The following is an 18,069-nucleotide window of genomic DNA, read 5'->3' as shown; positions in this document are numbered from 1 at the left end:
TCACACAAGTCAGTCATGAGGCCATGCCAGTCAATGAATGAACACATTATTCTCAAGAGTTTTCTGAAAAAAAGCCATTCACTGCCCATTCATGGTAGATTCTACGCTGTAGCTCTCTGACTTCCCTCAGTTTTATATAATAGCTCTGACTGGGGTAAGGACAAATCCAAAAGAGTTGGGAGAGATTGTGTGATTGGTGAATGATGGTTTTGACAAAACGTGTTTGCTTACCGTAAACAGGGTTCTCTGTAGACAGCAGGATTAACTAGCCATGACATGTGGCTAGAAGATGCTGAATGGCTCTATCACTCTAGCTCAGTGAAGTTTTATTACGGAGCATAGCAAACTTTTCTGTGCACACACTGCCTCATGAGCCCCTCATTCATTTATACAGCTTAGCTTTAGAAAAGCAATTGACTCTCCAAGGGAGGTGGTAAGATATTAAGTGGGGCTAATTAATCCTGTTGTCTATGGAGAATCCCATTTATGGTAAGCAAACTTGCTTTTTCTATTGACAAGCAGGGCTGAATTATCTATGACCAAAAATGCTTTGTATATTATTTTATCTTTTTTATATAAAAATTTATTAAATTTTGTTAAAGGGAAGACCTCAGCATTGGCACCAATCTGATGATACAGAAATCTGTTAGCCAATAGTTGCAATCACCGGTCTTTATCCCTTATTTTTACTTAAAATATTCTGTCGAAAAAATTTTCAAAAAGTGTGATCAACAAAAAGTTAAGTGATTTTCTGTGACGTTAACTCTCTCAAGGAGCTGTGTTCTGACTTGCTGTTCTGTGTAGCGGTGCACTTACTGAAAAAGCAATCCATACCTTGTGGTGAAGAGTGGAATACTGGGTGAACAGGTTCTGCAAACAGCTTGCCCAAAGCTACTGTCATTTCTTGAGAGATTACCTATATTACGGGTGGCTAATTCTGGTCCTTGAGAGCCACAATCAGGCCTGGTTGTCAGGATATCCACAATGAATATGCATGAGATAGATTTGCATGACTACCTCCACTGTATGCAAATCTGTATATTCATTGTGGATATCCTGAAAATCTGGCTTATTTGTATCCCTGGAGGACCAGAGTTGGCCACCCCTGACCTAGAAAACAATGGGATGTGAAGGTGTGAATTAATGACCAATTTGCAGCTTTGTAGATGTCATCAATGGACATGATCTTAGGTGAGCTAATGAGGCAGCCATGACTCTTACTTGATGAGTTTGACAGAGTCTTGGGTTTGGAGACTGGCCAAAGAATAGTAATGGGCAATATTGTCGGCTAGGCAATTAGACAACTTATGTTTTACAACCACTATTCCCAGTCCATTAGGATCGTAAGATATGGAAAGTTAGGAAATTTGATGAGGCGGTTGAGTTTTCTTTAAATATGCCAAGGCTCTACTACAGTGTAGTGAATGATGAGCCTTCTCCCCTTTATGTTCAAGAGATCTTGGAAAAAACCTGGGCAAAACAATGGCTTGATTCAGATGATTGGCTAAAACTACTTTTGGCAGAAACGTAGAGTATGGAGCACCATTCTGTTGTGGAAAAACTGATGATATAGAGAGGGCCGGATTTTAAAAGGGTTAAGCGCATAAGGTTCGCGTGTAACCCTTTTAAATCCCCCCTGCGCGCGCCAAGCCTATTTTGCATAGGCTCGGCGGCGCGTGCAAGCCCCGGGACGCGCGTAAGTCCTGAGGCTTGCAAAAAGGGGCTGTCGGGGGCGTGGCCAGGGGGCGCAGTTTAGGATTGGGGACATGTGGGCAGTCCAGGGGCGTGGCCGAGTGCCCCGACACAGCGGCCTGTGTCGGGACCTGCTGTGCCGGCGCGAGTAAGTTACTACTGCCCGGTGGCAGTAATAACTTTTAAGATAAAGGTAGGGAGGGGATTTAGATAGGGCCAGGGGGGTGGGTTAGGTAGGGGAAGGGAACGGGCAGCGCGCACAGGGCTCGGTGCGCGCCGACCCTGGATTTTATAGGCTACGCCCATATCTTATAAAATCCCGCGTACTTTTGTTCGCGCCTGGTGCGCGAACAAAAGTACGCGCGCACGTAGATTTGTAAAATCTACCCCAGAGTGTATATAAGAACATAAGGTATGCCATATTGGGGCAGAACAAGGGCCCATCAAGCCCAGTATCCTGTTTCCAAAGGTGGCCAATCCAAGTCACATGTATCTGGCAAGAACCCTAACATTAAATAGATCCCATGCTACTAATTGGCTTCCGATCCACTATAGAATGCTACTAATTGGCTTCCGATCCATGCTACTAATTGATCCATGCTACTAATTGATCCATGCTACTAATTGATCCATGCTACTAATTGGCTTCCGATCCACTATAGAATCATGTACAAAACCATTAACATCATATACAAAACTATCAACCAACACACGCAACTTGACCTACAAATACCACTTAAAAAATTCACCTCCGCCAGGCCTATCAGGGAACACTACAAAGAGTCACTCCAAATTCCAAAGGCCAAAACCTACCAACATAAATCCTTGAGTCTCAGAGCCTTCTCATCAGCAGGTCCAGCTCTCTGGAACTCGATCCCACCTGATTTGAGACAAGAGCCATGCTCTTTAACATTTAGGAAAAGACTAAAAACTTGGCTTTTCAAAAAAGCATTTCCAAGCCTTGAATAAAACCTCCTCTCACTAGCACTAACTCGTATGCAATAATGGAATGTAAACACGAATCAACCAACCTCAAACCCTCTCTCACTAATTCCTGCTGAATATTTATCATACTATTACCATTCACAACTGTCATATTTATTCATTTGATTACCTATGTACCGTTTCATTTTTCACTTGCTATTCTAATGTATCAATAGGCTGAAATGTAAATATTGTGCTGTTCAATTTCTCCCCTTCCATCCCAAGTTTATTTTCCTTGTTTTTTGTAACTTTCCCTCTCCCTTTTTCTGATTCACTGTATTTAAAGTTCAAGGTTCTTATTGAAAATATTGTTTTTTACGTTACGTTATGCTTTACACTCCTTGTTATTTGTAAACCGGGTTGATGTGATGCCTATCATGAAACTCGGTATAACAAAAACAATAAATAAATAAATAAATAAATAATGCTGGCAACAAGCAGTGGCTATTCTCTATTGATTAATAGCAGTTTATGGACTTCTCCTCCAGGAATTTATCCAAACCTTTTTTAAACCCAGCTATGCTAACTGCCTTAACCACATCTTCTGGCAATGAATTCCATAACTTAACTTTCCATTGAGTGAAAAAGAATTTTCTCCAATCTTTTTTAAATGTGCTACTTGCTAACTTCATGGAGTGCCCTCTAGTCCTTGTGTTATCCAAAAGAGTGAATAACTGATTCACATTTACACGTTCAAATTCTTTCATGATTTTGTAGATCTCTACCATATCCCCCCCCCCAATAATTCCTAACAATGTTTGCATTTTTGAATTGCTACGGCACATGGAGCCGACAATTTCAATGTAATATCAACTATGATACCCAGATCATTTTCCTGGATGGCAACTCCTAAAATGGAACCTGTGTAAATACAGTGAGGGTTATTTTTCCATATATGTATCACCTAGCACTTATCCAAATATAATTTCATCTGCCATATGGATGCTCAATCTTCCAGTCTCGCAAGGTCTTCCAGCAATTTATCACAATCTGCTTGTGATTTAACTACTCTGAATAATTTTGTACCATCTGCAAATTTGATCTCCTCACTCATCATACCCCTTCACAAATCTTTAATAAATATCTTAAAAGGCACTGGTCCAAGTATATATCCCTGATGCACTCCACTGTTTATCTTTTTCCACTGTGAAAACAGACCTCTTAATCCTACTCTCCATTTACTATCTTTTAACCAGTTTGCAATAAACAAAAGGACATCACCTCCTATCCCATGACATTTTAGTTTTCTTAGATGTCTCTCATGAGAGACTTTGTCAAACACCTTCTGAAAATCCAAATACACCACATCTACCAGTTTACCTTTATCCACATGGTTATTTACCCTTTCAAAAAAATGTAGTATATTCATCAGCAAAGACTTCCCTTGGGTAAATCCATGATGGCTGTATCTCAGTAAATCATGTCTATTTGTTCTGTGAATTTATTCTTTATAAGTTTCTACAATTTTTTCCAATGAACCAATGCTTGAAGTTCATGGATTCTTCTATCCAAAGTAATGGTGACTAGAAGCACCAATTTCCAGGTAAGGATCTATAAGGAATGTAACAGCTCATAGAACAACTTCTTCAGTTAGCCCATACAACATTAAGATCCCATGGCACTGATGGCTTAGCAGCTGGTGGATTCATATGCTACAAGCCTTTCTTGACCTTTGAAACCAGAGGATGTATAGAGATACACTTGATTGTGGTAAATGACAACTGTATGGAGATGTATCTTGAACAATGATGTACTGATGCCTGAAGACGAGAGGGAGAACAAGTACTGACCTATGTCCTTTGAAGTACAGGCAAATGAGTTCATAAAGCCTAACACCAATATGAAAAGTGCTTCCATTTAAAACTGTATGCTATTCTAGTAGATGTCTTCCTGGCTGAAATCACGTCTTTAACTTCCTGGAGCATAATAGTGATAAGACTATCAAATGCTCAAAATCTATTGTCAAGCCAAGAAAGGGGAGGTTTGGATGACAAAGAAAACCCTCCTACTTAGCAGAACTGGATTGGATCTCAGGGAGCAAATTGCCAGACTGAAGAAGTAAAAACCGCACTTGCCTGAGCCACGGTGGAGCATAAAAATTTACACCATTCTTGCTATCAGCGAAAGTGGAGGAAATGCATACAGCAGATCTGCATTCCACTTGAACAGAAAAGTGTTCTTGAGTGGATCTGAACTTGCTTTGAAGAATGGAGTAACATTTTTTGTTACTTTCCTGTTGTTCTCTGACATGAACAAGTCGATTGTCGGGCAATCCTAGAAGTTGAATAGCCTGTCTGCCATACTTCAGATTAGAGCTGCAGTTCTCAACCGGTAGGTCGCAAAGCACCAGGAAGTGTGTTGTGACCACTCTCAATCTTCTCCTTGCAGGACTATGGTGAACTCCTCCTCTTCTGGCAGGGAGGGACTCCTACACTGCCTGGGAAAATGTGCCATTCTTTGCACATGTTTTGCTTTGCACTGTAGTGATTTCCATTGCACACAGTGACTGCAGCAATTCTGTGCCAAGCAGGCGTTTGGCTCTGGTTCAACTGCCTGCCTGTTCCAATTTCCATGAGAGTCGACTGAGCATCAGTTCTAAATGGGTAGATCCGAGGTTTCAGTCCATCCACCTCATTATCCTCTTCACCATGAAGACAGAGAGGGCAGCAGCCTACAGTGCCGTTCGTTCACCTCACGGTCAGTATAGCAGCTTTAGCGCAAGCTGTCTTAAGGCTGCCCTCGGCAAAGGCTCCTCTTTCCTGACCCCAGTGTTGAAGGCACAGAGTATGGGTAACTCTGGGTGGATGGAGAGAAATCGCTCAAGGTTGGTCAAAGGGCCTCTCCCGCTCCTCCCCCAAGAAATGCTATGTGTGTAATAGCGAACTGTGGTGGCGCAGCCTATGTGAGTTGTGGTTCCTGCTGCTGATTGTGTACTACCTATTTGAGTTTTTGCTGCCTGCCCTGCTGCCGCCATCGGAATAGCAGAAATTTGGGTAAATATTTATGCTCCTTGCATGTGAATTGCTGAGGCCTGTGGGAGCGGAGGCTGTTACTCCATTCTTCAAGGCAGGCAGAGATCAGGTGGCAGCAATATCCAGGCAATGATCAGGACAGGCAGAGATCAGGCAGTGTCGGTATCCAGGCAATGGTCAAGGCAGGCAGAGATTAGGTGGTGGAGTCAGCCACAAGGCTCAAGCAGCATATAAAACAGGATGTAGGAGGAGGGGAGGCAAGGGTCCAAAGAAACACATGAGAAGATGCAGCATTGCAGAGCTTGGATCAGGCCAGGGATGGGGAGTGAAAGACCCTGAGCAGGCCCCTTTTTGGCAGTAGCACTGTGGGGACAAAAGCTCATGCCTCTGACATTGGCTACTCCCCTATCTGTGGCCTTAAGAGGCACTCTGAGTCAGCGGAAGGCTGGAGAGGAGTGAAAAGGATGCAAATCAATTTTCCAATCTGAAATGAATACGAGAGGAGAGGGGCTAAGAAAGGAGGAAGACAGGGGGAGGGTATGAAAGTGGGGGGACATGATGACAGGTGTGTGTGAGAGAGAGTAAAATTTGTCAGGGAAGTGACTGGTGTGTGTAAGAGAGAGAGAGAGAGAGAGAGAGAGAGAGACTTGTTGGGGGGTTGACTGGTGTGTGTTAAAGAAGGAGAGACAGGTTGGGGAGGTGACTGGTGGGTGAAAGAGACAGAAAAAGGTAGGTGGTGACTGGTATGTGTGTGAGAGAGGTAAAGACTGGTCAGGGAGGTGACTGGTGTGTGTGAGAGAGAGAGAGACTGGTTAGGAGGGGATGACTGGTGTGAGAGAGAGATTGGTTAGGGGGATGATTGGTATGTATGTGAGAGAGAAATTGGCCTTGAGTTTCAAGGGGGGGGGGGGGGGGTGCCATCTCATCTGTTGCCTCAGGCAGCAGGTTGCATTGAGCCATAGAGGGCAGATGATCATGTTGTTCCATTTGCTTCCCATCCCTGAGAAGTTAGAGAAGAATAAGCATCATGAGTAAATTCCAGCCTTGAAGGTGGCAAAAGACAACCAGTGGTGTGGTGACTTTCAACTCTTCTTACCCTTCCAAGGTTGAGGAAAGTGCCTGATTTAGGCCCTAAGCAAGAGGACCTTGAGGATCAAGCTTCAGCAGCTACTGCTGTTTCCGGTGTGTAGTACTGGCCTGCAAGGGAGGAGTTGAAGAGTTGCTAGAGAGGGTAATTAAAAGAGGCTTTTCTTGATTGTCTATTTTATTTTTTATAAATATATATTTATTAAATCGTTTACATAAGATGAAATGAAATGAAATATCAGGAATAATAAATATTTAACAGTGCAGTATTATGGAATTATATCCAAAAAGAAGCATACATTTTAATTAAACCAGCACACATTATTAAGTAGGGGGGAGCATTAAAAATAACAACAAATAACATTCTCATTGAAGAAATCATCACGCCAAGAAAAGTCAGCCTCTGACCATCGCCTGGACCTTTGACTTGTCTGATCTCTGCCTGCCTACGACCCAAGCTATTCAAAACCCACCACTTTTGCAATCAGCAGAGACCCCCACCTGCCTGCCCCAGCACCCAAACGATTAACCTGAGGGGAAAGAGGGCTGGAATGGGCTCCTGCTGGGTCTCTGCTTCGTCCGGGTCTCTGCTTCGTCCGGGTCTGCCTCAGCCCACGGGTCCATAGATGCAACAGGCTGCTGAGGCCATGGAGTCAGCAGAAGACTTTGCTTTAGGCCATTCCTGGCCTAGCCCAGAGGTTGCAAAGCAACAAAGGGCCCTGGAACTTCTAACCGCCTCGATGGATCGGCTATCCACTCACCTGAAAACCCCTACCATTTCTGCGATATCACCTTCCCTGTACCGGCACCATTACCTCCTGTAGTCTCCAGTTGTCCAATACTACAGTTACTAACTCCATCCTGGTATGCCAGGGACACAAGTGTTGTCGGGGATTTTTGAACCAGTGCGATATGCACTTCTAGCTACAACACCACTATTTCCAATGACCAGGCTAAAACTATATATATCCTTTCTCTGCTTGACAGAACAGCTCTGGCCTGGGCCTCTCCTCCCTGGGAACGCAGGGATCCCCCTCTTACTCTTGGTGCAACAGTTCAAGGAGCAGTTCTGAATTGTCTTTGAGGAGCCTGGCTGTGCAGCAACAGTTTCCGACCTGCTTCATCTCCATTGAGGTTCCAGAACCCTGTCAGAGAACACAATAGAATTCCAGATTTTAGCTACTGAACTAATCTGGCTAGAGAACAATTTAATTGCTATCTTTTTAGAAGGCCTCTCTCCTAAGATCAAAGACAAGCTTGCTGCCAAGGATCTTCCCACCATGTTAGAGGCTGTCATTGCCCTTACTAGCAAAATTGACCGCTGACTACAGCAAAGTGCTGAAGAGAACCATCCAGCGAGTAGGAGCATCAAATTGGTGCCCCAATTTCAGCATCTTCTCTAACCTCCAGCTGTTACTCCTTCGACCTCTCCTTTCCCAGAAGAGCCAATGCAGTTGGAACGTTGCCACTTGGCCCCAGAAGAGAGACTCCACCACAGACAACAGGGAATCCTATCTTTACTGCACTGCCAGAGGCCTTTTTTTGGCTCAGTGTTCATAGAGGTCGGAAAATCTCAATGCTTGTGAGGAGATAATCCTAGGCCTCATGATCCAGCTCCCCAACTACTACTTCTGGTCACACTGGATTTGGATTCCACTTGCTTCTCCACTCAGCCCTTAGTGGATTCTGGCTCTGGAGGAAGTTTTATCCTGAAGGAACTCATCAATCAACACAAAATCTCCATGGTCCAAATGACCTCTCCTTTGATAATCTCCTCCATCTACAGAGGCCCCCTTATAGGCCAAGTCATTCTGACCATGGTACATGTGGTCCTACTCACTGGCCTCCAGCATGGGAAAAACTCAGTCTACATGTGATCTCCTGAGCAATCCACCCCATCATCCTGGGGTTGCCGTGGCTCCAGCAACATCAACCTTTGATTGATCTACCTTAAAACTCACACGATGGGGCCAGAAATGCATAGAATCCTTCTTGGAGCCTGTAAAACTTCCTTGACCAGTGACTGTGGCCACCTTACTTCCAGGATTCCCTCTGCAGTATGCAGATTACAAGGATGGCTTCTCAAAAAATAAAGCTGAAATATTGATAACTCATCGCATTGCCACCCCATCGCATCATATGATTGTGGTATTGACCTCACTGCAAAAGCCAAACCTCTAAGCGGATGGGTCTACTCCCTGTCTCTTCCAGAGATTCAGGCCATGTCCGCTTACATTCAAGGGAACTTGGATTTATCTGTCCTTCGTCTTCCCTGGTAGGGGCTGGGATCTTCTTTGTCGCAAGGAAAGATGGCTCCCTCAGGCCATGCATAGACAATCGTGGCCTGAATGCCATCACTAAGAAGGATCTACCTTAGATCACAAAACTTTTGTTTATTTAATATGTCTGGATATCCTCCTCATTTTTCATTAAAAACAATAGCAACTAATGATTTGACCATGGAACAGAATATTTCCTTACCTGAATTTCATCTGACTGATCTTTCAAATCCTGACAGAATAATAAATCAAAATGTGTCCATCTTGGTGAGTTGGAAAGTAAATCAACTGTTTCAAATAAATTACATTCAGGTCCATTCAGTAAAGTTTGCAGGCGAGCCGGCGCTCCGAAGTGAGCGCACACTCTCCTGACGCGCCGAGTCACCTTTCCTGGGCGCACGATTCTTTATTTAAATTAGGGTGTGCACTAATAACGAGGCGCTAGGGACACTAACGCGTCCCTAGTGCCTCCTTATTGGCAGAAGCGGCGGCTGTCAGTGGGTCTGACAGCCGACGCTTAATTTTACCGGCATCGGTTGTCGAACCCACTGACAGCCACAGGTTCAGAAAACAGATGCCGGCAAAGCTGAGCGTCCGTTTTCCAACCCGCGGGCAGATTTATTTATTTATTTTTTTAATTTAATTTAATTTATTTTTATTTTTGGGGCCTCCGACTTAATATCGCTATGATATTAAGTCGGAGGGTGTACAGAAAAGCAGTTTTTTCAGATTTTCTGTACACTTGCCCGTTGCAGACTGAAATTAACTCTTGCCTTTGGCAGGCGTTAATTTCTGAGAGTAAAATGTGCAGCTTGGCTGCACATTTTACTTTCTGTATTGCAGGTACTAATAGGCTTATCAACATGCATTTGCATGTGATGAGCGCTATTAGTTTCGGGGGGGTTGGATGCACATTTTTGACGTGCTATTACCACTTATAGTCGAAGGAGTTATGGGTTATAGTATAAGGGGTAATAATAGCGTGTCAAAAACGCGTGGCCAAACCTGAGCGCACCGTTCTGTATCAGCCTGATTCATAGCAACTAAGAAGTCCCTCAAACACTGCAAACCGGAAGCTTCAGCTTTACCAATGACCTAGAAATTGTTGTCCAACAATGCCCCACAAAGATCTTGACAGAGCTTGAACAGTTTTGTAAAGAAGAATGGTTTAATATTGACAAATATAGGTGTACAAATTTGGTGGAGACCTATTCCTACATACTCATAGCTATAATTGTTGCTAAAAGTGCTTCCAAAAACTATTGATTTGGGGATGGGAATGGACGGGGGGGGGGGGGGGGGGAGAGCCTTATCCAATAGGGTGGAGACCGAACTAATTGTTGCACTTCAATTTTGTTTTTTGATTACATATAAGACTAGTCCTCCAATAAAACATTTTGGGCCCTGAAATGTGTAGAATATTGTGTGTTGATGAGTGGGAAAAACTCATTTAAATGTTTCCAAGTCTGGTGCACTGACAACACAAGGAGTGAATTTTCGAAGGAGTTATGGGTGTAAAAGTAGCATATATTTGGACAATTTTAAAAAGTCCATTTACGTGTATAAAATCAGCCCTTTGGAGTGAACTTCCAAAGGAATTATGCACATAAAAGTAGCAATTTTCAAAAGCTTATTTAAACACATAAAACCTTTTGAAAATTCAGCCCAGTATGAGAAATGTTCAAGGGAGTGTAGACTTCAGATAGACCCATCAGTTATTGTGATAGATGTATTCACTGATAGGTTTCCTTACTTTTATATATATATCACTTCCTCCTATAACCTATCCAAAAGATTTAGACTGCTACATCATCATGGAACTTGCAGTTTAACATGCTGTGTACCATATGAGTTCCTGGTATTTTTCAACAGGCAAAATCATACAATAAAAAACTTCAGGGATAAAGTTACAGGAAAGGAAACTTATCTGTTTGAATTAAACTGTCATTCTATTTTGAAACTCCATTCTGGAGATGGAGCATCCTTGAATAACACAATGTAATTATTGGAGCTGCCAGGCAGATTTAGTATTCAGAGGTGGGAGCAGGATATTTAAAACAGCTAGATTTGTCTACCACTTTTACAGTCAAATATTCTATTTTCATTTATATTAGACTGGGTAACTTTTCAGTATAACCTGGGCACAATGGAATTGCTGTTTACAATCCATCACTAACCTGCTTACCAGCCTGAACCTCATCCTTAACTCAAACAAGACCGAAATACTCATCATCTCTCCAGATGAAGAACACAATCTCCTCAATTCACAAAGCGCATCCTTATTCACAAATACATTCATCAACCACACCTCCTCCATCAGAGACCTTGGGGTTCGGCTCGACAACCTATTCAACTTGAAATTGTTCGTCCACAACACAACCAAGGAATGTTTCTTCAAATTGCAAGTCCTCAAAAACCTGAAACCTCTTCTACATTTTAGTGACTTCCGGCTAGTAGTCGTCCTTACAAAGTTAGACTACTGCAATTCTCTTCTCCTTGGCCTCCCTGCAATAACCACCAAACCTTTACAGATGGTCCAGAATGCTGCGGCTAGGTTACTCACCAATTCAAACAAAAGAGAGCACATCACACCCGTACTCCACGGTCTTCACTGGCTTCCCATAAAATACAGGATCACCTTCAAAACACTTATGATGATTCACAAGGACATCCACGGCATCGCCCACCTCAAACTAAGCTCTCAACTCCGCACTCAAACATCCGCCAGACCAATCAGAAACGCCTATAAAGGATCCCTATACGCACCTCCGATCAAAACCACCTTAAGAAAACACGCTATTTCCACAGCCGGGCCCAGCCTTTGGAACTCGCTACCACCCGAGCTTCGCCAAGAACCCTCTCTTCAAATTTTTAAGAAACACCTCAAAACATGGCTCTTCAGACAAGCCTTTCCAGAATCTCAACATTACTCGGACACTGGTCAAAAGACATAACAGGTCACCAGGGAACCTCCGAACCAGGGAACCTCCAGACTTAAGACATATCAGGACTCTAAGGAGATACTTGATCATCCATTACTTCCTTAACATATTCCTCCGATCATGATCCAATGCCTCACTTCCTTCCCCTCCTCCTTCTCCCCCTTCCTTCAGCCAGATTCTCATTGCTACCCCATGCCTTAAAGCCCCGCCACGCCCTATTTATGATGCAGTCTCATAATGATACTCCATTAAACGTATTATTGTATGTTACGCCCCACAGCCGCCCCAGTTGTTGTTGCTCTATACATTATGTTATTCACTGACAAATTATTCTACTGTTGTTTGTTATTGTTGACCTGTTCTATGTTCATTGCTCAAATGTTCTATGTAACGCCATAGCCACGACTGTTCTGTTAAATGGAAACCGATATGATTTGATATCTTGTTCAAGAATGTCGGTATAGAAAAATTCCAAATAAATAAATATATTACAAGAAATTATCAAAGATGTTTCTTACCCACTGAACAGTCTGCAGTATATACACAAAGTAACTGCAGTGCAGCCTGCATTAGTACATCATCCATCAAAAGCCATGGCCAAAGAGAATGCAAGACCGGAACAAGATGAACCTCAAGTGCCACTGACTATAAGGAAAATAAATTGAATGTGAAATAATCACATACAGCAAATCATAATACATTCTGATGGATAGTTACATTCAATACAATGGATAGAAGATCTAATTGGCTCAGATTAAGGGACAGTAATCAAACTGCTCTGGTGTTTGCACCAAACAAACACCAGAGCAGAATAATCAAAGCAAATGATTACTGCCACAGGTACAAATTACCAGTAGAATTTACACCTGTTTTTGTGTGGGGAACAAATTTCAAGGAAAATATTTATTCAGATAAAAGTTCATGCTTTGTACACTACCCACATTGATGTACATTGACCCACATTGATGGTGGGCAATTTTGAAAAATCCAGTTAACACAGGCAAAAATCATTTTTTCCATGGAAATCAGCATTCAAAATTGCTCTTTATAGGAATAATTTTGTAATATTGCACAGAAGGTTGATGGTGAACATGCATATAATTTACACCAATGTTCAAAGTGACTCACGCGCATGTGTTTGTTTTGAAAATTATCCCACCAAATCTACTTAAAGACAAATTAAATGAAGAATTAACACACATAAATTACACAAATAGCCACAACGCAACAACCGACTGGATAAACAGAACCACCACTTTAGCTAATGAATTAAACCCTCTAAAAATATTATTTATATATTTGATATTATTCAGTCCTGAGTACAAGTGATTATTATTTATATATTAATTTTTGTAAATATATTGCTATTTATTTATATATTTGATAATATTAAGTCCTGAGTACAAGTGATTATTATAGTCCTAAGTATATGACTAGATATTATTTATTTCTGAGACTAGATATTTTTTCTATGTTTAGCCATGACTCTGGCTTTTCCTCCTCCCAGTTCAAGTGCCCCTGTTTTATTGTAACTTTTATTCACTTTTTCTCTCTTCGCCTATTGTTCACGTTGATGTTTGTTATTGCATCGCTGTTTATTGTAAACCGATACGATATGATTGGTATCATGAGTGTCGGTAAAAAAAAGCCCTAAATAAATAAATAAATAAATAAATAAATAAAAATGGCCCGCATTAAAGAACCAAAACTAAATAATCCATGGTATAGGGAACAAATCAAAGAAGTAAAAGGGATCCTTAGAAAGAAAGAAAAAGAATGGAAAAATAACAAAACAACTGATAATTTAACAAAGTACAGGAAACAACTAGCCTACTACAAAAAAACAATTTTAGACACCAAAAAGAAATACTACAGTTCAAAAATAGAAAAAATTTGCAAATAACGCCAGAACCCTATTTAACATAGTGAAAAACCTAACTAGTGACAATACAAACAATCAACTAACCCTACAAGAGAACGAGTGCAATGATATAGCTCAATTCTTTAAAGATAAAATTGAGAACCTAAGAAAAAATATCCCTAACACAACAAAACAAGAGATTAAGATGCCCACTAGGGACGTCAGTAACTGGTCAGAATTTGAGGAGATATCACATAGTGAAGTCGAGAAAATGATAAATCAAATGAACCCTGCTACTCACGTAATTGACACCATACCCATTACAGAGAAGATAAGGCCATCGCGGAAAGATTAAATGATTTCTTTCCTTCGGTGTTTACTGAACAGGATGTTGGGGAGGTACCCGTACTGGAGAAGGTTTTCATGGGTAATGATTCAGATGGACTGAATCAAATCACGGTGAACCTAGAAGATGTGGTAGGCCTGATTGACAAACTGAAGATTAGTAAATCACCTGGACCGGATGGTATACACCCCAGAGTTCTGAAGGAACTAAAAAATGAAATTTCAGACCTATTAGTAAAAATTTGTAACTTATCGTTAAAATCATCCATTGTACCTGAAGACTGGAGGATAGCAAATGTAACCCCAATATTTAAGAAGGGCTCCAGAGGCGATCCGGGAAACTACAGACCGGTTAGCCTGACTTCAGTGCCAGGAAAAATAGTGGAAAGTGTTCTAAACATCAAAATCACAGAACATATAGAAAGACATGGTTTAATGGAACAAAGTCAGCATGGCTTTACCCAGGGCAAGTCTTGCCTCACAAATCTACTTCACTTTTTTTGAAGGAGTTAATAAACATGTGGATAAAGGTGAACCGGTAGATATAGTATACTTGGATTTTCAGAAGGCGTTTGACAAAGTTCCTCATGAGAGGATTCTAGGAAAAGTAAAAAGTCATGGGGTAGGTGGCGATGTCCTTTCATGGATTGCAAACTGGCTAAAAGACAGGAAACAGAGAGTAGGATTAAATGGACAATTTTCTCAGTGGAAGGCAGTGGACAGTGGAGTGCCTCAGGGATCTGTATTGGGACCCTCACTTTTCAATATATTTATAAATGATCTGGAAAGAAATACGATGAATGAGATAATCAAATTTGCAGATGACACAAAATTGTTCAGAGTAGTTAAATCACAAGCAGATTGTGATAAATTGCAGGAAGACCTTGTGAGACTGGAAAATTGGGCATCCAAATGGCAGATGAAATTTAATGTGGATAAGTGCAAGGTGATGCATATAGGGAAAAATAACCTATGCTATATTTACACAATGTTGGGTTCCATATTAGGTGCTACAACCCAAGAAAGAGATCTAGGTGTCATAGTGGATAACACATTGAAATCGTCGGTTCAGTGTGCTGCGGCAGTCAAAAAAGCAAACAGAATGTTGGGAATTATTAGAAAGGGAATGGTGAATAAAACGGAAAATGTCATAATGCCTCTGTATTGCTCCATGGTGAGACCGCACCTTGAATACTGTATACAATTTTGGTCGCATCTCAAAAAAGATATCATTGCGATGGAGAAGGTACAGAGAAGGGCTAGCAAAATCATAAGGGGAATGGAACAACCCCCCTATGAGGAAAGACTAAAGAGGTTAGGACTTTTCAGCTTGGAGAAGAGACGACTGAGGGGGATATGATGGAGATGTTTAAAATCATGAGAGGTCTAGAATGGGTAGATGTGAATCTGTTATTTACTCTTTCGGATAGTAGAAAGACTAGGGGGCACTCCATGAAGTTAGCATGGGGCACATTTAAAACTAATCGGAGAAAGTTCTTTTTTACTCAACGTACAATTAAACTCTGGAATTTGTTGCCAGAGGATGTGGTTAGTGCAGTTAGTATAGCTGTGTTTAAAAAAGGATTGGATAAGTTCTTGGAGGAGAAGTCCATTACCTGCTATTAAGTTCACTTAGAGAATAGCCACTGCCATTAGCAATGGTAACATGGAATAGACTTAGTTTTTGGGTTCTTGCTAGGTTCTTATGGCCTGGATTGGCCACTGTTGGAAACAGGATGCTGGGCTTGATGGACCCTTGGTCTGACCCAGTATGGCATTTTCCTATGTTCTTATGTTCTCACTAAATGAAGGAGTTATGCCAGATACCTTGAAAGGAGCTATAATCAAACCAATCATTAAGAAAAAGAACCTTGACCCCCTAAATCTTAGCAACTATAAACCAGTCTCCAACTTACCCCTAATAGCCAAAGTAATTGAAAAAACAGTACAAAAACAACTGTCAAGCCACCTTGAAAGTAACAACATATTATACCCAGCTCAACATGGATTTCGCAAACATTACAGTACAGAGACTTTGCTATTAGCTCTATCAGATAATGTCTTAACAGGCTTCGACACAGGAACACACTACATTCTGGTTCTATTAGATCTCTCCGCAGCATTTGACACTGTAAATCACAAAATACTAATCAATAGATTGAAAGAAATAGGACTCACTAACAAAACAATAAACTGGTTTGAGTCATATTTAAACAACAGATATTTCCAAGTACAAATCAAAAATACACTTTTAGACGAAGTCACACTGTTAACAGGTGTCCCACAGGGATCAGCCCTGTCTGCAACACTCTTTAATATTTACTTACTACCAATATGTCACCTACTAGCAGGACTTGGAATCATAGATTACATATACGCAGACGATATACAACTACTGTTACCCATTGTAAACACCATTGAAGAAACAATGAAACTAGCCAATATGTATCTTGAAATAATCAAACAGCTCCTAAACCAGATGGAACTGGTAATAAACATTGACAAAACTGAATTCTTACACCTTGAACGAAAAAACATACACCCTATACAACCTACAATCACAATAAAAAATAATGAAGCTGTGGAATTAGCAATAAAAGTACGGAATCAAGGGGTAATAATTGACTCAGAGTTAAGCATGAAATAGCACATCTCACAAAAATTAAAAGGAGGATACATTAAACTCTTGACCCTGAGAAGACTGAAACTCCTGGTAACGCTAAACAATTTTCACACAGCTCTACAGGCAATGATATTCGCAAGCACAGACTATTGTAACTCCCTTCTACTAGGGCTACCGCAATCTACGCTAAGGCCACTGCAAATATTGCAAAATTCCGCTGCTAGAATTTTGACTGGCAAAAAAAAATGTTATGACATTACTGGAACACTTGCCGAACTACACTGGCTCCCAATTTAAAAAAGAATAGAATATAAGGCACTATGTATAATTCATAAGCTAATCCATGATGAAAATGCCGACTGGCTTAACACAGCACTGCGCGTACATGTCCCGCACAGAAACCTGAGATCTGCTAATAAGGCACTACTAACTGTCCCCTCTGTTAAATCAGCACGCCTCACTCAAGTAAGGGAAAGAGCACTGTCAATGGCTGGTCCTGTGCTATGGAACACCATGCCACTCGAAATAAGGCTGCAGAGAAATTTGAAAATATTTAAATCTAACCTGAAAACCTGGCTCTTTAAACAAGCTTTTTATAAAGATAAAGAGAAGGAGAAAAACAGTTGATTGATAAGGATGCACCAAGCAAGCAGTTGTTGTTTTTAACCTACAAATGCATATTAATGTTAAATTTGAACCACTTAACAATTTCCTAACAAACAGACAGGCTTAACTTAAACACATAGTTTATTGAACTAAAATGTTACCGTACTATGATGGCACATGTTTAATTTGTAATCTATACCACTCATATTTTTCTTTATCGTGCCTTTCTGTAAACAGACGGAACAGAAGAGTTTTTAAATTAAATTAAATTAACTACTCTTACACCTGCTAAAATGTGCATAGAAATTTTCTATAAAATTTACGCACATACTTTTGGATTTCCAAATATATGCTTAAGTCCAAACCCCTTCCCAACCCCAGCCCCACAAACACCTCTGCTTAGTGTAGATAAACATACATGCATACATGAGATATGTATAGGAAAATTAGTTCTTACCTGTTAATTTTCGTTCCTGTAGTACCATGGATCAGTCCAGGCTGTGGGGTTGAGCCTCCTTTCCAGCACGTGGAGACAGACTAAAACTTGAAGGATGCCCTATATCAGAACAGAGCCTATCCTCTAACCCTTCAATATAACGTATGTCAAAACAGAAAATAAGACGACCAAAGTAGGATCAAGCAAGTAACCATAAAGCTCAAATGGAGCAACTGTAGAAAA

The 18,069-nt window shown here is 41.1% G+C and overlaps 1 protein-coding gene across 3 annotated transcripts in view; it reads right to left on the bottom strand.

The window, feature by feature from the left end:
• The window catches only part of RTTN (rotatin), a 685,521-nt gene that overhangs the window by 84,441 nt on the left and 583,011 nt on the right, over positions 1-18,069 (bottom strand). For 2 of the 3 annotated variants that reach the window (XM_029590897.1, XM_029590898.1), the window contains exon 44: positions 12,474-12,600. The exons of the other annotated variant lie outside the window; for it this stretch is intronic. In XM_029590897.1, coding sequence (XP_029446757.1) covers positions 12,474-12,600 — 127 coding nt within the window. The remainder of the gene's footprint in view (positions 1-12,473; positions 12,601-18,069) is intronic. 3 annotated transcript variants of the gene reach the window in all.

The sequence above is a fragment of the Rhinatrema bivittatum genome, chromosome 2, assembly GCF_901001135.1.
Source record: "Rhinatrema bivittatum chromosome 2, aRhiBiv1.1, whole genome shotgun sequence".
NCBI classification, from domain to species: domain Eukaryota; kingdom Metazoa; phylum Chordata; class Amphibia; order Gymnophiona; family Rhinatrematidae; genus Rhinatrema; species Rhinatrema bivittatum.
This window is presented reverse-complemented; position numbering and strand designations above follow the sequence as displayed.